General features: G+C 42.9%; 1 protein-coding gene across 2 annotated transcripts in view; it reads right to left on the minus strand.

Annotated features, from left to right (window-relative positions):
* The window catches only part of LOC108701326 (voltage-dependent L-type calcium channel subunit beta-4), a 76,202-nt gene extending 52,148 nt beyond the window's left edge, over window positions 1-24,054 (minus strand). The window contains exons 1-2 of one of the 2 annotated variants that reach the window (XM_018235765.2): window positions 23,584-24,054; window positions 22,273-22,356 (exon numbers count right to left, since the gene is read on the minus strand). In XM_018235765.2, the coding sequence (XP_018091254.1) occupies window positions 22,273-22,356; window positions 23,584-23,646 (147 nt within the window). In that variant the 5' untranslated portion in view covers window positions 23,647-24,054. Of the gene's footprint in view, window positions 1-1,474; window positions 1,946-22,272; window positions 22,357-23,583 lie in introns of those variants that run through there. The other variant, XM_018235766.2, reaches the window with a different exon arrangement.
* Window positions 24,055-24,322: the final 268 nt, after the last annotated feature.

The raw sequence follows: 24,322 nt of genomic DNA on the forward strand, positions 1-24,322 counted from the left end.
AGTGCCTGATATGAATGATAACTAGGGCTTCTGCCGCTACACAAAGGATACCTCTCCGGAGACCTTAGTCTGTTAGAATGAACCCTCCTCCTCCTCCTCTTCTACCTCCCCCAGCAAGGATAGTATTATGGTGGCCATACACGGGCAGATTAAAGCTGCCGATATCGGTTATTTAGACCGATTCGGCATCTTATCTGCCCATATGAGGGGGCTCCCGACGGATCCAACCGATCGATATCAGGCCAAAAATCGGGCAGATATCGATCTGTCAAGTTTGATTTTTCGTACGATCCAGGACCGCATCGGCTAGTTGATGCGGTCCTGCGACCCATCGGAGCCCGTTCGTAGTATCTTAATCCAATCGTTCGGCCCTAGGGCCGAACATTCGGATTCATCCAATATCGCCCAGCTGTTAGTGGGCATATCGGGTCAAGATCCGCTCGTTTGTCCACCGTGCCAAACGAGCGGATCTTATAGTGCCACCTTTAGAATCCCCTAACAGCAGGATCATCTTTTATCAGGCAAAGAAAGAAGCACAAGCGGTCTCTCCTTCTGTAAAAGGCACAACTATGAGATTAGAACCCAGTATTTGGCATTATCCCTGCAATGGAAGCCAGCGCAGACAGGCACAAGCCAGCCTATTAGAGAAGCCTTTTCCCTGACAGCCACAGGGAAATCTGTTTCATTTGGAGAGAAAAAATAAATATGTCTGCATGGAGACCAGCCTCAGTTTGCCATCATAGAACCTCCCCAGCATCCATTGCACGGCCAAGCACCTACCTGAGAATGCTGGGAGTTGTAGTTCATGTGACTGTAATATCCACAGGCTACTATGGAAGCAATATGAGAATGCACAAGAAATCTGTTTCCTCTATAGATCTGTAACATGTATGTTTGGACATCTGCAGTGACATACACACACATATAGGACTATTTAATGGAAATCACTTTGGTTCTTATGTAACCCATCTCCTTCCAGGCCAAATGCTTTTGCCTCCCCCCCCCCAATAAACGAAAGAAAGAAAAAAAGCCACTCATTAACCCTTTGAGTTCCACACTGGCCCTTAAAATATTTATTCTCCCATCCCCACCGCACATTAGAAACAACAGATTTAGGTTATCTGATCTGAATAGGGTGTCGCTTTTTTTCCCACTATGTCTGTACTCAGGCAAATAAACAGGCAAGATTCCTGAAAATATTTTTATATATAATTTCTACCTAATGCAGTTGTGAGGAATATATATACCAAAGCCTAAACAATACCCTCTGTGCCCAAAATAAGGAGTCCTTTCATCATTCACAATACAGAGCAATAGAAATATCCATGCTGTGGAATAATGGACGGCGTGGCTCATCAGTCTTAGGGTGCCTGTTGTGGGGGGGAATGGTACCACAGCCCTGCTGCATCCAAGCCCCCCTCTTATCATTCCCCATTATTCCTCTGCACAGGCTGAATAAGAGAAAATCACTTACCGCCTCCGAATCTTCAAATCCATGCAGGTACAAATTGTCGTACATGGAGGTCTAGTAATCCAGAGCACCTCTCGGCTCAGAAATAGACTGCTACCAATCCACTACCAGCAACAGAAACACAGATAAGGCCTAAGAGAGAGAGAGACTGAACCTGCCCCTTCAGTTCTTTTTCCCCCTCTGTGAGTATGTGTGTGTGTGTGCGTGGATTTCCCAGCCAAGATGCTGCTGTTTATTCACATCATAGAGGGGAGGTTATCCCTAGAGACAGTCCAGACCTGGCATTTTATCTCTCTTCCAAATTCAGTGCATAAAGAAGCAGTCCCTTCCCCAGCGCGGATGGAAGAGGACCTGGGAATGTGCCTTACGATTGGCTGCAATCTCTCAGCTGGAAGTTCATTTGCTTTGATGGAACATGACGAGCAGAGAAGCTTTATTCCAGGGCATGCAGGGAGCCTTCCCCCCTGTTCTGGTTCCCTTTGCTCTCAATCGAGAATCAGCAGGTTTAAAATTACCTCTAAAGTCAGATAGGGGGTTGTTCTTGCCAGTGATTTGACCCCCCTCCCATGAGGTTGGATGTTAATAGGCATGAGCTGCACCATTCATGAGCACTTTGGAGAGCTAATAGGGCAAAAAGTGAGCACAATCCAGTCATTCTTTTTCATGTGCCACTTATTTACTAATTATACATTCCCATAGAATGTAGGTATATTTTATATAGTGCTACATACTGTATGCATGCAGTACTGTATTTATATAGTGCAACATGTGCACGCAGCACTGTATTGTAATTCATATAGCGCTACATGTGCACGCAGCACTGTACTGGATTTATATAGCGCTAATTGTGCATTCAGCATTTTACTGTCATTTAAATATCGCTACATGTGCACACAGCAATGTACTTATATAGTGCTACATGTGCTCTCATTTATGCACATATTTCGTTTACATGCTTGTTTTTAATGCAACTTATTGCCTTATTGTGAGTTCCAAATGTAACCCTCTATTCTCTTGTCTTATGCCACTTGAGTACAACCAGGCCGAATTACACTGTATCAGTGAAGGTATGTGCGTAGATACGCTTAAACCAGCGCACATCAAAATCACAGAAAAAATCTGTGTAAGAGCCATTGTTATATGAATAGGCTGATGCTTAGCCATATTTTACAAGGGATTAATTATAAATTCATGGACCTGGTACTTGAATCTGGCCCTACCCACAGGTGGAGATATCTTCCCAAGACAAGGTTATTAGGGGGACAAATTAGAAAATACTGTAATACATACCACTTATAATTGAATATTGGCTGGTGCCAACATCATTGCTTTGTAAATCCAAGCCAGTTCTTTAATAATAGTAATGCCGGCACCGGAGGGCTCTACTGCATTACGCATTTTTTTTTTCAGGATTGTAACTTTACAGGAATCAGGGAGGCCCAGGCGTGTAGGGCCATTAAGGCCGTAATTAATGAGCAATTTCTTGTCAATAGTTTTTTATTAACAGTTTTAGAAATACAAGATGGATAAAACAGCAAGAGATATGCACTATAATTTATAGCAATCCATTTGAAGGGCAATTTCAATATTGCTGGGTAGAATAGGTCAACTTACGTATGTTTTAGGGCCATAAATTGAATTTGCTGTGGGGCCCAGTAACATCTATTACTGCACCTTTACAGCAGAGAAGGAGAAGGCAGCTTATATACCTTATATAGAGCAACTTTATGCCCAGGGCAGTCAGTCAATTAACTTATCAATGTACTCCAATGTCTCCCTTTCTGTCTGAACAACCCCCTTAGCTTATCTCTGGATAAAAAAGAATGCAAGCCTCAAATGCGACGTTTATCGGAACTGCTAGATTCCTCGCCAGTCACTTTAAATTCTGGCGCCCTACACAGCTCCTGCCACTCCTGTGCCTTCTGAATAAATAGCCACCGCATTTAGGAGACCTGAAGTTGTTTCCTTAAGATTCAAAATATATTAAAGGATGTGAAAGTGAGTAAAAACCTGCTATTGCGAGCAACTGCAGGGTTAATAAAATGCCTATGATAGGTGCGCAAAATGCTACTTTGATCAACCTAGAATAAAGAGCAGCTAAACTGCCACGTAGCACCCATCTACATTTTTCTTATGATATGGAGTTCATTTAGCCTGGCTTATCAACCAATGGTAAGCAAGGTGTTGCCTGACTACTACCAGTTAAAGCATGCTGAGAGCTGCAGCTAGGGTTGCCACTGGGCCAATATTTTAACGGCCTGTAAATGATGGGTGATCCCAATGTTATTAATAGGGAAAAAAGATAAATATATAGGAAGGTCGGTATTTTTTTTCAGAAAAGGTGGCAACCCTAGCTGCAGCCCAATAGCATCAATACTGCTCCATACTCAGAACTTCACAATGAGAACCCTGCTTACTTGCTGTACTGCCACCGAGTGCAATGCTGCACCACACACCCTCCCACCAATGTTCCCCAGGGTGATGGGGCCCACGAAGATCTGGGCCAACCTGGTTTTGTCCTGGTGCCCCAGCTGGAGTTGGACTTAAATCTTGATTCACCTCACTGCAGCTACTGTATATTTGATCAGAAAAAGAGAGACTTATAAATATAATCCTATTTCTTTCAAAAAGGTAACAAAAACATTTAGCATTTCCTTTTTAAAGGGGTTGTTCACCTTCCAAAACTTTTTTCAGTTCAGTTGTTTTCAGATTGTTCCCCAGAAATAAAGACATTTTTCAATTGCTTTCCATTATTTATTTTTTACTATATTTCCAAAATCTGAAGTTTAATGTTCCTGTCTCTGGTGTTTCAGAGACTGTTACAATTTTGCAACATGTAGTGAATACATTTCTCAGGAGTATTAGCAACTATTGTATCAATTCTAACAGCTGCCTTTAGGGAGCTAGCACACGGGCAGATTTGGGGAGATTTAGTCGCCTGGCAGCTAATCTCCTCTTCTGTGTGGCGACAATCTCCGCAAACTGCCGTCCCCCTGCCTGCTGCCTGCTATAATGAGAAAACGCTTACGCCAATGCACTTGCGGCACTTCCTGCCTCACAGGAAACTCCAGGTGACTTCGGAAATCGAACGCCGCGAGTCATAATTGTGGTTTACTAACGTTATGTAACTATGAATCATAGCTGGTCTCTGGAGTCAGATCCAGCAATTAGTCAACAGTTTCTTAGGTTTACTAAAGCACAACTTTTGCACATTTCTGGTAGGTGTGTTGCCCAGTTTGCATGCTCAGCCAAGATTACCCATTATCTACAAAAAGTTTCACTGCAGATTTTCTAACTTTTCAGCAACTGAATGTTGGAAAGTTATCCCATGCCTGACAGGCTGGATCATTCAAGTTCCCTATGGCAAGTTAGTTAGTAAAACAAGGCCATGAGCACAATTTGCTTTTGCCAAGTTAAGTTTAGGTGGCCATAGACTGACTGATTCACGGTATCTGAATACTCAGCCTATAAACTGAACAGATGAATATCATATGAGGGGCCCTACACAGTATGACACCTTTCTATTGATCTATTCATTTTAACCAATGTCCCAAACCATCTTAAGTGCAGAAAATGACTTCCTCGTCCTCCAGTGCCCCATATGCTGACCAACATGGAGCATTGGCACAAGCGATTTTCACACCGGCCCCACTGATGAGCCCGACTGATGTATGGTTTGGGCCAGCATACAGGTAACAATAACGGAAAGACTATTTTATTGGCGGTGTATGGGTATAATTATACTCAGACATGACCCTGATCTGCCAAAAGCAGATTGGTCTACACAAATTGGAATGGTATTCTCTAAATAGTGACACCTGGGTGGTATGAAGAATAAACTCTTTCTTAACAGAGAGAATAGGGACCCTGATCATTTTCCTGGTAGAGTGTGGGGTCTTGAATCCATGCCCAATAAGTAGCACTGCTCAGAGTAGATGTGATCCACTGGTGAGGAGTGATTCGCTGGTGGGAGGGCACAGAGTCTGAAACCCTCCTACAGCACAAACAGAACAAGAGTGTTAGCTAGTGGGAAGAGCTGCAAATGGACCTCGGAAGTCTAAGTATTGATGATATAATGCTGCAGCCTGTAGCTCAAGGTATAATTGGAGCAGGGACTAATTACCTTTATGAGACCATCTAATTGCTTTAAGCATCTGTGATATTTTTCTATGTGCCATAAATTTGCTATCATAGTGATTGCAGAACGGCCGTAGTTCTCTAGCCCAGTGCCAAAAGTGGGAAACCTGGAATGGAAGTGCCTTTTTTTCTCAGTATCATAAATATTCTGATCATTTCAGAGTGACATTGATGGATTTAGCTAAAAAAAAAAAAGGAAAATGGGAGTAGGAAGCTTTGGGCAATTGGTGCCACACCTCAAATCTTAGGTTATTATAGGAGGTGGCATTGATTATGGAGTGTCCAGCCAAGAGCCTAGCGTTCTCTTGCTGCCCATCATTGCTACGTAAGAGGTATTGAATACAGCATGTTTAAAAGGAAAGTAAAACAAAAATTTGAAGTTTGCATTATGAACAAAAATATACTTTTAAGTATTGTATACATTCATTACACATTTTCACTGGTTATAAAAGTAACTGCTATAAAATGCAGTGTTTGCCTGTGCTTTGCTATTTGCTGGTTGTGACTGTTGAAGCAGCTTGCAAGTGAAATCTTGCATATAAGGGAGACATAAGCAAATGCATGGATGGAGCGAGTGGAGAGTACCTAGTCCCTACAACCAAAACACAGATTAACTGTGGGGTGCTAGTAATACAAGGTGCAAGGGGGCTACATATTTAAAGTGATTTATTCTTTGGGGACACCCTTTTCCTACAGGTTGATCCACCCCAGCTGTGGAAGGGAGAAAAATAACAAAGTCATAAAAGGATATAACCACCATCAAAACTGCAGGTAGAGAATTTAAAGACTGATAAATGCTGTGGTTAGAAGATCAGCAATAACCACTTTTGGGGGGTGTATATAGCAATTTTGGTCAGATCATTAGCATTTCCATTACATATTGTTAAATTACGGTCATATTACAGTTACTGTACGTTACAGTACAGCAGGGATCCCCAACCTTTTGAACCCGTGAGCAACCTTCAGAAGTAAAAGGAGTTGGGGAGCAACACTTCCATGAAAAATGTTCTTGGGTTGCCAAATAAGTACTGTGTTTAGCCATTTGGTAGCCCTTATGTGAATTGTCAACCTACATTGAGGCTTTGTTTGGCAGTGCACCTGGTTTTTATACAACCAAAACTTGTCTCCAAGCCTGGAATTCAAAAATAAGCACCTGCTTCGAGGCCACTGGGAGCAACATTGAAGGGGTTGGAGAGCAACATGTTGCTCACAAGCTACTGTTTGGGGATCACTGCAGTACAGTTACCTTACAGTTATGATTAACGTACAGTTGCATTACAGTTGAAGTACAGTGACATTACAATTACTAGTACATTATAGTTACATTACAGGTTTGGTCACAGTACAGTAACATTACAGTTACATTAGATGTACACATCATGGTTACTTTACGGTTACAGTTACATTATCGTTAGTTACATTACAGGTACGTTATAGGTACCTGACTGCCATAGGCAAAGCCATTACCATTTAAATGTATAAAAAGTGACACCTGAGCACACTGTTGCTGGTGAAAACACTTGGTGTCACCAATATAAATTGATGTCACCCAAACAGAGCGTGCATAGGCCAAGATATCATGAATAAGGATCCGGCGTGCTGTACATTCCCATTCCCCAGATGATAGATGAGCAGTGACTCATATTTATGTAGAAAGACTCCCGCCTACATGTTCCTGTGGATTTATACAAGAAAAGGCTTTTTCTCCCCATCTCTGCTTTGTCAAAAGATGTTCTGCGCACCACTCTCACAGCCAATGCTCAGGCTTCAAAGTTGAATGCGGAAAAGTGAGAATTCCGCTCATCTGTTTGCATAAAAATATGCAGTCAGCACCGGAGCAAAGTTCATGTTGAAATTCCACTTATTTCCATAGCAACCAGTCTTCCGTGACTTCAGAATTAGACAGCAGAAAGAACGGGCAAATTTATTCTTAGGTAACTTATTGGTACAACCAGATTCCTGTTTGCTTATGTATCAAAATGGGGGAGGGGGTTCACCAACTTATTAACATAACTGCTAATTTACACCAGTCGTATTGACAAAATTTGTAAACGCACGTGGCAAAAGTCACCACAAAATGTTGCGCTGGTTAACAAATGGTGGACACGTGTGCAAAAGGCACAGACATATCTCAAAAGTGCAAAAAAGAAAAGATAGTACACTTCACCATGTCAATGGTGGGTGTAAAGAAGAGGGCTCCCTGGCACCTCAATTTGATCCCTCCTTGTGTCTCAATGTTAAAAAATGAAGAAAGTACATTGGCGCTGAGCACAATAACATTTAGATGCAATTCTTTGCACATGCCTGGTTTGCTCATGGAAAATTGCATATGATTTTGCACACACATATCTGCCTGCTTATAGTCAATGAGGCCTACAGCTTCTATGGTAGCATCGCCCTCTAGTGGTCAGTCTTGTCAGTCTTTACACTGCAAAAAAGTGTCCGCTACAAAATATTTATGGGTTGACTGAATAAAATGAGTGAATATTGTCATTTTTTGGGGGGAGGTAGGGATTCAGCTTTGTGTACAACAGACACCTGAGAGTGCTAGAAAAATGAAGTGTGTTGGCAATGCAACCTGAAAAGAATGCTAAAGGACAACTTAAACCCAGAAAAACACAGGTTTGCCATAGCCTCATAATGTTCATACTTTTGCCATAGTTCAGAACTTAAGTGTAGCACGCCCCCCCCTGATTTTCAGGCTAAGCTGACCTTGTTGGTTACTACATTAACTCTGCTTCAAACAAGAAATGTCAGTAAACAAATACTCCAGTGTGGGGTCCTTTGAAAAGTATGCAGGGACTGAGTTACATGTGATAAGAGGCCTACTAAAGCTAAAGCATTTCTGCAAGCATGAAGCTAGCTAGCAAGTAGGCGATTGTAGCAATACTGCTGCCATCTTGTGGCAAAGATTAGCACTGCTTCCTCAATCCATCATAGTTGGAAATTAGAACTGCAAATAGAAATCTTTCTACAGCACAACACAATTATTATCTATGTTAAACCATAATGACCATATGGCTGCAAGATCCAGGGTTTACTCATGCTAGCACAAATGCATACAAATAACAAATTCCTTTTGCCTACAGTGCAATACCTGAAATGAACCACTGAATGCAACTTGGTATTTCTGTAAGTTCAGCTTGAGCTTCATATTTTTATTGTTTTAAGTTTTCTCATTATTAACACATACAGCAGGGTGTGTATATTGAATATACAGATTCCTTACAAAAACAAGAAAGTAAAGAGAGCCCTGCTCCATAGAGCTTACATTCTAGGGGTAGATTTCCGTTATTTGCGGTCTGGTATTTCAGGAAATATGGCTAAAAGGGCACAATGCTCATATTACTATAGCAAGCTAAGGAGCACTGATACAATGTTGGGTCTAAAAAGGGAATCCAAAAAAGTCCAGAAACCCCCTTCCACCACAGCCTTATGCTCTCTTATCTTAGTAACTTTTAAGCTACGACAAAGATGTCTTTAGGGTTCAGAATAGTGGTCACAGTCCAGGAGGGCCACACTGTGCAGGTCCGTTTACAGAGCTGAGTTGCCACTGAAGGGAGGAAGATCAGCACGATGGCAGGTGCAGCAGCAGAGCAAAATGGTCAAGGGTTTATATCAGAGCTTTAGAATATACAGTTCTGAGCTGCGTTTCTGAACACTACTTATATTTACAGTATATATAGGTTGTATGTGCCCTTTAAGAGAGAAACAACCTGCTTTTAATAAGACAGAAAGTCTGTAGGAAGCGACCTTGCAGCTCGGTTACATTCAGCAGCAGCTTCTTTGTGCCTCATGCAGATTCAAGCTTTTGACTCATCCCTGTCGCCCACCCCATTCATGAGCCGCGTGCATTTCAAATTCCCCCTCCAGCATCACAAGACTGCCACTGACAGACGATTAAACGCTTTATCAAACCGTCAGCGAGAGCGTCGGCACCTGAAATTTATATTGAGTACATCTTGTCTCTTTGACAATAGATTGTCTTCCTTCCCACAGGCCTTTATCCTCCGTTACATAACAAGAAGTTTGTTAATTGTCACAGTTCTGTGATTAATGTCTCTTCCTTTATATCTCATGCCTCGTGTTGGGGGCGGTATGTTTATTAAGATGAGAGTTATATAGAAACGCTCATCCAATCAGAGGTTGCTAGGGTGTCTGGCCATGATAAAAAAGAAGAAGTCTGATATGTTAGCATTACTGGGCCTTTAATCCCATCGATATCCCCACCCAGCACTTCCCTTGGGAGAAGAGAGTGCAAGTTCAGAAGTTTGTTGTGGCCCATGGGCAGGTCTACCATAATAAATTATAGGTCACCATTCTACTTAGTTAGTACGACCTCCCATGAAAGGTGGCTGAGGTTATTGGCCATATACCCTTCTTGGCCCCCTGGGCAGTGGTCCTTGCCGACTACGAAAAATAAGGCACCAGTAAAAAAAAAAAAAAGGACAACTGATTGTTCTCTGACCAAACCCTAATCCTCCGAGTCACTCCCCATTAAACAAAACACCACCCATGAGCCACCTAAACTCCACTGCATACGGCATGCTTTTCAGTTAATAAATGGGTCCTTTGCATGCAGGGTACTATAGTAAGGGGCCCCTTAGTAGAGGTAGGCCCCTCAAAGGGAAAGCTGGTTTGTGGCTTGTGATGAGTGGGCAGGGTTTAGCAGAGCCATAGACAGGTTTTTGACCTGGGGAATGGCCAGAAATCAACTTGGGAGTGGCCAGGGCGGATCCCGGTGTGGATAAGTTTGGGCATTTTTTTTCATTGGGGACCCTTTTAACTTATTGGCAGGGCCCTCCAACCAAGGGTTACCCAGGTAACTAGTGGGTCAATAATTATGGCACCCTGGGAGGAGGGCCCTGCTATCTTAGCAGAATGGGGCCCCAGAATTACTGATGGCGGCCCTGTTTGCATGTCTCTGGGCTAGGTTTGTCATCTGACTGTATTTCACCACCCTAGCCAGTAAAATACCAGCTAAGGCTGGAGCATTACAAATTTACTGATGATGGGGAGAGTCTGCTTAGCAGGGGAATGTAGTTGCAGAGCAGAGGATTGGGGCTGCCAACGTTGGGGGCTCTGTCTTGGGCGCTAGCCTGTTAGCCTGGCAAAGTTTGTTTTCTTCACCATTCTGTTTTTTTGCATTTAAATTTTTACCCAAAAATGTTGTTCTCTTCCTTAACTTGCCCCACTGACTTTAATGGCTTGCACCAGCTCGGAGGGGGTGTAAAATGAGAACTAATGGCTTTTTATTTCAGAACATAGTAGGGAAAAGATTCCCGTTTCCATAGATACAAACAGCAGGTCAGCTCTTTTGATGTAAAGGGGATGTGTGACACAGTCAAGAGCAGAATCAACATCCCACCCTCTCTATATTCTGCGATCTGCTTCTGAATTAGGTATGTACATCACTACAAACAACTGATTGACTGACTTGCAAATTCTGCCTTGCACGTAACTGCCATTGTCTCTTCCCTTTCTTCTCTCCTTTATGACCCCCATGTGATCTGGAAAAAAAACTTCAGGACAGCACCAACGAATTTTTTATATATATAATAAAACGCCTTTATTTGTGCTTCACAGGGGCATCACGGCAACGTTTCAGGCCACATGGCCTTTTATCAAGCTTGATAAAAGGCCATGTGGCCTGAAACGTTGCCGTGATGCCCCTGTGAAGCACAAATAAAGGCGTTTTATTATATATATAAAAAATTCGTTGGTGCTGTCCTGAAGTTTTTTGTCGTATGTGGTGCCAGTGAAAAGTGGCCACTGGTGGACATGCACCACCCACAAAGAAAGAGTGAAAATCGTTGTGCTGACTGCTTGTCTACTACCCCATGTGATCTGGACACAAGTGGGGGCATCAGTCATACATTAGTCAGTCAGTCATTAATTAGGCAGCACAGGGAGAGATTAAGAAAACCTCTATGGCAGTATACTGTAAGTATTGCCCTGAATGAAACAATTCAGCAAGCACAGCCCTCAAAGTCTGCTCATAGCCTGTATACACTGTACCAGCATAGGAATTCCCCTGTACAAAGACAAAGTAAGCCGGAACTTTTCAGGAAAATTGAGTCCCTAGGCCTAGTACCTGTTTTCTTATTATGATTTGCATAAAATCTACATGTGCTGACCCACTGCTTGCACCTAATAAGCCGGTAATTACAAAAGTCCTTTGTGAAACAGGATGAAGATGGAAGAGGCCTAGAACCCAGGCTGTTAGGGCTCAATCTAAAACTGCCCTTTCCCTCTACTAGTGTAACACTCTAATATTTATGCAAACAGCAGGCTGTTCAGCATGGACTTGGTTTTACTGTAGATTCTGAAATATATTGTCTCTCTGCACAAACATCCTGTTGTCAACTTGTTCTAATTTTATCTCAATGTTCTCTCTTATTCCCCTGATTCAAGTATCTCCTCTCTTCAATAAGGAAGTATGGCCTATTTCTTGATACAGGGATTAATGTACCCCCCACTGTAAATTATAAGGATATTAGAAGTAACTGAGGGGTTCCGTGACCATATAAAGGCACAAGGTTGCAGGCTGTTATACAGGGACCTCTGAGTATTACTCATGTAATATAAGGATAATGTACCCCTACTGTAAATTATAAGGATATTAGAAGTCACTGAGGAGTTCTGTGACCATATAAAGGCACAATTTGTGGCTGCAGACTGAGTAATACAGGGAACTTTGCGTATCACTTATGTATTATAAGGGATAATGTACCCCTACTGTAAATTATAAGGATATTAGAAGTCACTGAGAGGTTATGTGACCATATAAAGGCACAAGGCCACAGGCTGTTATACAGGGACCTCTAAGTATCATTCATGTATTATAAGGACAATGTACCCCTACTGTAAATTATCTAGTGAATAAAGTACCCCCTCTTGTAAAATATAAGGATATTATAAGTTACCGAGGAGTTTCATGACCATATAAAAACACGAGGCCGAAGGCCGAGTGTTTTTATACAGGTCATGGAACTCCGAGGGGGTACTTTATTTATTATAATACACACATTTTAGTTAGTCATGTGACAGAAATGACATCAGAACTCACCGTTTATAACTGATGACATCAGAACTCACCATTTATAAGGATATAATTTACAAGATATTCATGGCTGTTGTGTATTATAAGGATATCAGAAGTCACTGAGGAGTTCTGTGACCATATAAAGGCGCAAGGCTGCAGACTGAGTTATACAGGAAACTCTAATATCACTTATGTAGGGATAATGAACCCCATACTGTAAATTATAAAGACATTATTCACTGAAGAGATCTGTTCCCCATAGGCATACGGCTGCAGATCAAGTGGTTTTTATTTAAGCAATGGGACCCCTTCCTTGGTACCTTCCAATAGGCTCATATATTAACTATATGGGTCAACTTATGATAGGTTTTCACTTATAATACACAAGTTTCATTGATTAATTTTGCAATGCCTAACGACACACAGATTTGAGCAAGTCCAACCTTTTTTTATGGCATAGCATCATAGTATTCCTTCTTTGCTTGCTGGATTATACAGATGGGTGGAGCTGCCATATTGCTTTACATTAAAGGGGTTGTTCACCTTCAGATAGATCACCAGAAATAATGACTTTTTCCAATTACTTTCCATTTTCTGTGTCACTGTTTTTTTCTAATATTGAAGTGTAAAGTATAAATTTTCACCTTCTAAAGCAGCTCTGGGAGGGGGGTCGCCGACCCTGTAAACTGTTCTAAATTGATATTTAGTTGATACATTTCTTATCTTTGTCCCTGCTGAGCAGAATCTCGCCAGGCCAGAGTCCCTCTCGTGATATTGGGGTTGAGTTTAAAAAAAAAAACTCTTCAGCGCTACGCAGTGCCATCAGTTTGCGCATGCGCACAGAGTGGCTCAGTGCATCACAGTAAGAGAGGGGGGCCCTGGGACAGCAGTCCCGGTGGGCCCCGGACCCCCCAGTCCGACCTTGTTCAGGAGTGCTTTCCCCCTCTTAATAACACATTGTGTCAATCCCTTAAAGGAATTGTTCAGTGTAAAAATAAAAACTGGGTAAATAGATACAAAATACTGGGTAAAAAGGCTGTGCAAAATAAAAAATGTTTTTAATATAGTTAATTAGGAAAAAATGTAATGTTTAAAGACTGGAGTGACTGGATGTATAACATAATAGCCAGAATACTACTTCCTGCTTTTCAACTCTCTTGGTTTACACTGACTGGTTACCCTGGTTACCAAGCAGTAACCAATCAGAGACATGAGGGGGGGGGGGCACATGGGTGATATCTGTTGTTTTTGAATCTGAACTGAATACTGAAGATCAATTGCAAATTCACTGAACAGATTTGTCCCATGTGGCCCCCTTTCAAGTTGCTGACTAGCTCAGAGCTATAGAGCTGAAAAGAAGGAATTAGTGTTCTGTTCTATTATATTAGACATCCAGTCACTCCAGCCTTTATACATTCCATTTTGCCTATTTGCCTAGAAACATTTTTTATTTTGCACAGCCTATCTATTTACACAGTTTTTATTTTCACACTGAACTGTTCCTTCAAGGCAGAGATCCCCAAGCAGTGGCTCACGAGTCACATGTTGCTCATGAACAAATTGGATGTTGCTCCCAGTGGCCTCAAAGCAGGTGCTTATTTTAATTCCAGGCTTGGAGGCAAGTTTAAGTTGCATAAAAAAACATGTGTACTGCCAAACAGAGCTTCCTGTAGACTGCCAGTCTATATAGGGGCTACCAAATAGCCAATCACAGTCCTTTCTTGGCATCCCCAGAAACTTTTTTCACGCTTGTGTTGCTCCTCAACTCTTTTTACATTTAAATGTGGCTCGTTGCTAAAAAGGTTGGGGACCTTAAGGCAACATCTTATCAACACATATAAAAATCTCCAGTTGTATATTATCATCTGTTCCAAACAAATCTTGGGCAGTGCCTTAAAGGAAAACTATACCCCCAACATGAACACTTAAGCAACAGATAGTTTATATCAAATTAAGTGGCATATTAAAGAATCTTATTAAACGGAAATATCTATTTAAGTAGATATTACCCTTTTACATTTCTTGCCTTGAACCACCATTTTGTGATGGTCTGTGTGCTGCCTCAGAGACCACCTGACCAGAAATATTGCAGCTCTAACTGTAACAGAAGTGTGGAAGCAAAAGACAGAACTCTGTCTGTTAATTGGCTCATGTGACCTAACATGTATGGTTTGTTTGTGTGCACTGTGAATCATATGATCCCAGGGGGCGGCCCTTATTTTTTAAAATGGCAGTTTTCTATTTAGGATTACCCAATGGCACGTACAGTACTACTTAAAAAGCATATTATTATGAAAATGGTTTAATTACGTGAAGCAGGGGTTTACATGTGAGCTGTTTTATGCAATATATTTTTAAAGAGACTAAAGGTGGCCATAGACTCAAGACTAAAGGTGGCCATAGACTCATCGCCAAACGAGCGGATCTTTCCCCAATACGCCATTAACGAGCATGGCTATATCGGGGGTAATTTGAACGTTTGGCCGTATGGCCGAACGATTCGATTACGATGTGCAATGGGCGGGATTGGTCGGGTCAAAATCAAACCTGACCGATCGACCAAACGACAGATCTTCGCCGTACGAAAGATGTTGGCACTCTCCACACACAATCCAAAAATCGTACGAATCCTCGATCTGTGTGTCTATGGCCAGCTTTACATTGTTTGAGGGGTATCGTTTTCCTTTAAGAGGATACTGACACATGCCTATGGCATCACCAGGATCTGATTTCATGGGGTCCAGACCAGACACCAATGAAGCAGCCCAACTTCCAGTTTATTTAAGTCAGGAAGTGAAGAAGGGGCACCTTCTCACAATCTTATGGGGGAAAATGATCTAAATCAGGGATGTCTAACTAAAAGGTCTCCAGATGTTGCTGGACTACAAATCCCAGAATTCCCATATATATATATATATATCTCACAATATAGTAGCGTTTAAGGCAACAGAGTTATAAAAGTGGGAGAATGTGTATAGCAAGGCAAGACTTGACCCAGATAGCTCTTTAGTTTGCAGCTAAAGATTTGAAACATTACTTGTTAAAAAGCAAGTGGGAGATGCTTGTTTCTATTTCAGTCTGTCTTAATCCCGTGCTCTCATCTAAATTTAACTTGGTACCATCCCTGAGTACCAGTATGGCAAATGTACCATCATGTGGCCATGACTTCATTATGCAATGAAAGTATGAAATAAACCAATCTTTTCAGCTTCTGGGCCAATAATAAATCTTGGTCTTCAATGGATTCTGTGCAGCCATGCATTAAATATCTGAACTAAGATGTAGCCTTTGCACTTTGAAAAAAAAATTAAGATCACTCCTCCCAGGGGTCCCTAGTTATTTTTTTACCCTGTGCAGTAGAATGAACCCTAATAGAAAAAAAGGTGCACACATGGGCCCACCATTTCAAAATTCTGCCCAAGCTCTGTTAATAACCTGTAATTATCTGGCAGAACCATTATCCAGAACCATTCTGTCGGCTCCAGCGTGAACACAGCAGATTTTGCCGCAAAATGCAAAGTCTTGTGCTCACCTGCTTAAAGGAAAACTATACCCCCAAAATGAATACTTAAGCAAAAGATAGTTTATATCAAATTGAATGACATATTAAAGAATCTTAGCAAACTGGAATATAAATTTACATAAATATTGCCCTTTTACATCTCTTGCCTTGAACCACCATTTCGTGACTCTATCTGTGCTGTCTCAGAGATCACCTGACCAGAAATACTACAACACTAACTGTAACAGGAAGAAGTGTTGAAGCAAAAGACAGAACTCTGTCTGTTCATTGGCTCATGTGACCTTACATGTGGTTTGTATGTGTACACAGTGAATCTTACGATCTCAGGGGGCAGCCCTTATTTTTTAAAATGGCAATTTTCTATTTATGATTACCCAATGGCACATACTACTAAAAAAGTATATTATTATGATAATGGTTCATTTACATGAAGCAGGGTTTTACACATGAGCTGTTTTACTCAGTATCTTTTAATAGAGACCTACATTGTTTGGGGGGTATAGTTTTCCTTTAATCCGCCGAGTGTCTTCGCCAACAGAATAGTTCCAGACACAATAAAAGTAGACGGCAGTAGGTGCTGATATCTGCCTGCGGATTTCAGCAGGCATAATTTTGAAGGCTCCCTATTCTCACATAATTTGTCCCCTGGAGGAGTGTAATGCTAGGTCGACAACTCTGATATTGTAAAAAAAATGCCTGGATAGATGAGGCAATTGTTGCCCTTGTAATTCAAAAGAAAGAAAGAGTTAACCCTTGAAATTGCACCACCCCATCATAGAACCCGATAACTCAGGGAACAAAATTAAAACTTAACTTTTACTAATAAATTAGATAAAATCGTGAGTCCAGGAGAACATTTAAAATAAAGTTAGGAACAGGGAGACGAAGAACCCAAATTAGGTTAAGCGATATATGCAAAGCATAAGATGAGTATTAGGCTGATTCATTAAGTCTGTAGTGAAACACTACAGTGGTAATGTGGTGGCAATAAAGACAAATATATCGTAGTCTATAGAAAATCAGTATCCAACCCACCTGCCAAACTTGGCATAAGTTCACTTATGAGTCTCAATTGGTCCGCCACCCCTTCACCCTAGTTTACACCCTCCCAGTTTCCTGGTACGAAGAGACGGGTAAGTAAAGTGGCAATTACACAAATCGGTTGCACACAACCTGCCAATCAGGATCATAAATTAAACTACACATTCCACCACCACTTTCCAGCCTTAGTATTTCCAGCACCCCTTCACCCTCAGGCGCACCCTCCCATTTCCATAGATGGAGATAGTACAGCTGGGTGGTATCAAAAGTTGACCCACTGTTCAATTAATAGAACTGAATTGTAGTATTCTACATGGGCTCACATCAAAGTTTGCATTAAAATCTACCCGAAAAGGAGGCTCCGTCGATCGCCCACCCCTTCACCCACAGAGCTTCCCTCCCTTTCAGCTGTGAAGCGGTGGCCAATCAAAATATATAATGTTTCAGTCCCCCTGCCTAGCTAATCTAAAATGCACCTGACGCGCGTTTCACCCGCATTTTGCAGGCTTTGTCAAAGGCCTTCGACGCCTGAGGGTGAAGGGGTGCTGGAAATACTAAGGCTGGAAAGTGGTGGTGGAATGTGTAGTTTAATTTATGATCCTGATTGGCAGGTTGTGTGCAACCGATTTGTGTAATTGCTACTTTAATTACCCGTCTCTTCGTACCAGGGAACTGGGAGGGTGTAAACTAGGGTGAAGGGGTGGCGGACCAATTGAGACTCATAAGTGAACTTATGCCAAGTTTGGCAGGTGGGTTGGATACCCATTTTCTATAGACTACGATATATTTGTCTTTATTGCCACCACATTACCACTGTAGTGTTTCACTACAGACTTAATGAATCATCCTAATACTCATCTTATGCTTTGCATATATCGCTTAACCTAATTTGGGTTCTTCGTCTCCCTGTTCCTAACTTTATTTTAAATGTTCTCCTGGACTCACGATTTTATCTAATTTATTAGTAAAAGTTACGTTTTAATTTTGTTCCCTGAGTTATAGGGTTCTATGATGGGGTGGTGCAATTTCAAGGGTTAACTCTTTCTTTCTTTTGAATTACAAGGGCAACAATTGCCTCATCTATCCAGGCATTTTTTACAATATCAGAGTTGTCGACCTAGCATTACACTCCTCCAGGGGACAAATTATGTGAGAATAGGGAGCCTTCAAAATTTCAGCCTGCTGAAACCCGCAGGCAGATTTCAGTTTTAATTAAGTTTTAATTTTGTTCCCTGAGTTATCGGGTTCTATGATGGGGTGGTGCAATTTCAAGGGTTAACTCTTTCTTTCTTTTGAATTACTACTTATCTCCTTAACCCTGCACACCATCTACTGTTTCTCTCAATTTAGGGGTGGTGCTCCCTTATTTGTGTTTGATTAAATTGTTGCCCTTGATTCATATGTAGAGAATGTTGGCTCTGTGGGCGGCGCAATCACGATTGGTGTATTTCGTCGAAGAAACACAAGACTTTGCATTTTGCGCCGAAAACCGTCCAAGTTTGTTCGCACTATCTGAGTATGTTTGTGCCAGAGCCGACGGAATGGTTCCAGATGCGAAAGAAGAAAGAGGCTATTGACAGTGGTAGGGCTGAAATACCCTCCAGATTTCAACAGGCTGATTTCAGCCCAGTGTGGCCCTATTCTAATAGTGGCCTGCAAATGGCTAAAGACTAATTCAGCATAAAGAATTCAATAATTTCTTACTAAATCACTATTTGCTACAATGTGCAGACCATGTGACCTGCCCCATAGAGAACAATACTACCTTTGTTTCCTAAAACCAGGGTCAGACTGGCCACTGAAAAAAATCATGGTAGGACCTGGTCCCGCTGGGCCCCCCTGCTAGTTCTGCTGCTAACCCACCGACTACCTGGCACCGGGGCCCTTGTGTTCATTAGAGGTGCTGGTATTCACGAGCAATGGTCAGCAGACAAGGAGGTGGACGTAGGGTGTGTCAAGAGGGGGGATCTAGTGAAGTGGGTGTCAAAAGTGGGGTGATTTGTGGTGGTTGGAGGGGGCCCTAGCATGTGGGCTCCTGGTGGGCCTTCAGTCCAACACTGTCTACAACTGGTCAGATAAAAGTCTAAAACTGGGACATAAATACTGGTTTTGCGTAGTACTGCAAAGAAAAAATACAATTCCCAGCATTCATTTAACAGATGGGAGTTGAAGTTCTACAACAAAGCGCAGCCATTACTAGGGCTGCCACCTGGCCGGTATTTTACTGGCCTGGCTGGTAAAAATGACGGCTGATCCCAATGTTATTAATAGGGAAAAAAGATAAATATATAGGAAGGACAGTATTTTGTTCCAGAAAAGGTGGCAACCCTAGCCGTTACACATGGCTCATCTAAAGCCATTTACTGTGCACAGAATATAAAAAGAGGGCATTGGCTCTCCTCTCTGACAAGGGAATAATAGTCAGGTTCCAAACAGTTTGCTTTAGACATTGAGTCACCACTCCTGGCCTTATGGCACAGCCCAGGGAGCTGGCGCAGGCAGAATTTTGTGCATTTGCTACTTTACTTGAAAAGGCAAAAAGGGAACAAAATTAGCCCAGAAGAGCTCCCCCTGCTGCTCGCTTCTAAATGGGCTTAACCCCTCACTAGCTGCATGTTGGCAATGGAATTACTATGCACTCCAATAAAGCCTGTGCTGTGCTTTAAAATATATGAAATAAGAAAAAGGGGTCAACTTTCTACCAAATGTAGAAATTTTATACCGAAGCTTGTAGCCCTCCTTTTTATACATATTTTATTTACAGATGATTTATTATAGCATGTTTGCTAGTCACTATATTGTATTTGCATATTCTTCCTGGCACGATGCACAACACTACACTGAGGAGCGCCAGCTAGGGGTAGGAGGTCATGATTAGAGTAATTGGGGAAGATGCCAATCAATCTGTCACCCCTAGTGATTGCATGTTTACTCCTTCTTTAGTACCACTTTTTTAAGTAGTGCAACATGCAGCACTAACCTCCAGTGTCACCGGGAGCTGTCACCTCAAGGGCCCAACAGTATAACCCAGACACAGAGGCCCCGGCAAACCAGTACAACTTGGCCTAGCTCTGGGCATGCCTATAGAGGAGATTGACCCTGCTACTGCTGGGGGGGGGGGGCAGGAGATATAGGGGCCCAGTAGGGCCCTGACTGATAAGCAGATTCAATATATGTTTATGAAATAGGTTTTTTTTCCTAACATTTAGGGGGCCCATATGTTTTTGCTGTGGGGACCATTAACTTATGCCGCTACACTAGTCCTTGCCTCCAACATTCTCTACATATGAATCAAGGGCAACACTGGCCACATCCTCGTTTGTCCAGGACACTTCTAACTGGACATTTTAGGTCACACCCCTGATCCAATATCAGAGCTGTCCACCAGGTTTTAGGAGCCACATTTTTTCGTAGTGCCCTTGACTTCACAAGAAATGATGTCACCACGTACACATGCCAGTGGAAGTGACATCACTGTGCATGTCGAATTGCTCTTCTAAAGCCACTGAATGTCCCCTCATTATCACTCATGCTACCAATGATGCTACTGTCCACTTCTGCATGTGTGCGAGAAAAATTGCAGGAGAACCTGAAAAAATGGGGGAATTACCTACGGTGATGTTAAACCCTGGGCAGGGGCCAAAACTGGGTAACCCCCAAAAAAATTGCCTTTGCATCTGGGCACAGAGACTATCCTGCCTCAATAGACGTTTGGGAGGTATAGACTCATAAACAGCTTCTCTATCAGAAATAACCCAACTGCACAGCTTCATTTCCCAAAGGGATGCTATTAGTTGCAGTGCCAGGGCTGCTGGGTCAATACAGGTTAGGCATCCTTGTTCTATATACCGGTAGATATTATTCCGGTCTGCCTTGATACAACCTACAAAGAAAAGACTTACTGGGTTTGTGAAATAAGCCATTGCTGTCTGCTGCTGTAAGAGCACATAAGCATATCCCCTGTACCATCTTTAACCAGCAGATGGTGATGTCCCATTTTACTACATCAATAGAGCATTGGTTTTAGGCTGTTTAATAGAATATGTATGTGTATTGCAAGCTTGGGCTCATCAGTACAGACCCAATGGGAAGCATGAAAGTCGTTGACCTATGTGTTGTGTTGGAACTCCATTGGACATCGCTCATGTATAAGTGTCACCATATTCCGGCAGACTCATTGCGTGGGTGTGTCAGTGGGATACAAGTACTGAGTCAGATCTCAGATGTCACAGTAAATGAAGACAAAGGCCCAAGGTTAACGGTGCCATTTCCAGCAGCCTTGAATAAGTGGCCTTGTCCCATCCCACAGGAGACGAGCGGCCTATAGATATCAGCACAACCCACGTCCCCCGTAACCAATATAATCACCTTCAGCCCAATCGGCACGAGTGAGAGTTGATTACAAAAACTCTGGCCACTTTAAAGGGTTAATGTATCTTTAAATGAACATTTAATATGATGCCTTTTATTCTTGCTAAGGGCCCTTCTGTTTTTTGGGGGCCCTTTTTTTACTTCTCTTTAACTGACCCTAAAGCCAATGTCCACAAGAAGTTCTGCAGTAGCTGCTATAGTTACAGCCCCCTCCCCTGGGATGCACGACTCCCCCATCTCCCCTTATATCTCCACACTGTGCTATAAAGCTGAGGCCTCGCAGATATTCAGTCCCATCCCCATTAAGTCACAGCACAAGAGAAATAAACAGAGCTAATTAGCGCACTCATTCCTTTCATTTAATTATCAATTCACATGCTGTCATCATAGCAGTCCCTTCCAAATGAATGTCTTTCAAATTATGCCAAAAGCCCCTCCCCCCCTTGGGGTTGTGGTTTGCCAAGTAAGGGGTTCTTCTGTAATTAGGAACAAGTACTATTAAAGGGGAAGTAACCCCAAATATAAGACTTTGTATACTGAAAGAAAATGTCACTCTAAGCAACTTTTCAATATACAATGTGAGTGGTGTTAAATGTATTTTTACTGCTTCATACACAAGAGGGTTTATAATTTTGGCATCAGGTTCCAGAGTACAGATGGGGGGGTGTCAGACGTCTCTCCTACCTGCCTGAGGATGAAGCTGGTGGAAGTGGTGCTGCCGTCGGATCTCTTCAGCCTACTTCTTCTGGAAGTCGTCCCACGGGAAACCTAATCCAACAACACAGTGTGGGAATTAGAGCCAGGCTCTACTCCATGGAGCTGTGCCCAGTTAATAGGCACCCACCAATGTCACCCCACAGCACCCAGGTCTCCCAATTCGGTCTGAAGCTTAAACTGGTAACGACCAATATCCAGGAAATTATTTAAGGGATATCATTTGATGATTGAAGGACAGTTTAGACTGACACAGAGTCAGCCCTTAATAATTAAATGAAGCAATTAGGTACCAAAATAACTTTTATTTTATCCAGGACACTGTCTACTTCCATTGCCACCACTGGGGGGGGCAGCACATTTTAAGCCTGGTGGGGACGGCATTGGACAGCAATGCTTCTTTTCTTTTTAAGATGGGGTCCTCCTGCTCCTGGCCATTGCAAGGCAATATCTGGGCACCAGGGGCATTTAAATAGAGCCTGGTGCACTGGATGCAAAAGAGGAGCTGATCATTTAATTGCATGGGGGACACACATAACAACCCTGTCTGTATCCCTCATTATCTCCAGATTTGCCAGCCCAAGTATAACTTATACATGGATTCCCCTGCAATGTGCAGAGACCCAGGCAAGCCCCATGTAACACTAGTTAGCCCCATGTAAAACTAGCTAGCCCCATGTAACACTAGCTAGCCCCACATAACACTAGCTAGCCCCATGTAACACTAGCTAGCCTCACATACCACTAGTTAGCCCCACGTAACACTAGCTAGCCCCATGTAACACTAGCTAGCCCCACATAGCACTAGTTAGCCCCACGTAACACTAGCTAGCCCCATGTAACACTAGCTAGCCCCACATAGCACTAGTTAGCCCCACGTAACACTAGCTAGCCCCAAGTAACACTAGCTAGCCCCATGTAACAATAGCTAGCCCCACATAACACTAGTTAGCCCCATGTAACACTAGTTAGTCCCATGTAACACTAGCTAGCCCCATGTAACACTAGCTAGCCCCACGTAACACTAGCTAGCCCCACGTAACACTAGCTAGCCCCACGTAACACTAGCTAGCCCCACGTAACACTAGCTTGCCCCACGTAACACTAGCTAGCCCCACGTAACACTAGCTAGCCCCACGTAACACTAGCTAACCCCACGTAACACTAGCTAGCCCCACGTAACACTAGCTAGCCTGCACCCCACACATCTCTAGCATCATGCCAAGGTAAGAGGTGCCAGCCAGGGATGTCCCAGCAGCAGCATCAGCCCCACAGTAGTACCTGGAAGATCGGTGTGTGCAGCGACTCGGAGATGCCGTTCTTGGGGTAGGAATTCCTAGACATGTCTCTGCAGGTGCCGCTGAATATTTATCGCCTGGTGCAGCCCTCAAACCCGGCACCAGCAACGGCAGCCGCCACTAGTTCCTCAGCATCAGCATCCGAGCCGGCAGCAGGCTCAGCCCAAAGCCCCAAGCACTGGAGCTATCGACCCCCGCTGCCCCTTCGCGTCAGCAGCTCAACGGCGAAAGGGGGTCCTTCCTCCCTAGCAGCCCCCCATTGTCACATGATTTAGCGCGGAGTTAGCAGCCTGTGACCTGCAGCAGCTCTCAAGGTCTTCCAGGAACAGCCACTGGCCCGCTCTTATACTGTGCCCTGCTCTCCTCGGCTCCTGATAGGCTGCTGCCTGACTCTCACATGCCTTCAGCCGCACAGATGGGATGCGCCCACAGCTCTACCACGGGGAGGCACCCACTTCTCTTTTGGGGGAAAAGATCCCCTTGTTTTGCTTTCTGTGATGTCATCCTCTCCAAGTGAGATGCCCACTTCCTGTTAGCACCCTGAATTTAACCAGTGCTGTGCCGGAGCAAGGAACCAAAAACTGCTGATTTGGGAGTAGAGCCCCTTGCTTTCTCCCCTGAGCCTGCAAGTTTTATTATGACTTGTAATGTGTTCTCACTGGGGTAGTGGCACTGGAATTCTTCCATGCAGTTGGCCCACTTTAAAACTTCCAGGCACTTTC

This window comes from Xenopus laevis, chromosome 9_10L (assembly GCF_017654675.1).
Source record: "Xenopus laevis strain J_2021 chromosome 9_10L, Xenopus_laevis_v10.1, whole genome shotgun sequence".
Taxonomy (NCBI): Eukaryota; Metazoa; Chordata; class Amphibia; order Anura; family Pipidae; genus Xenopus; species Xenopus laevis.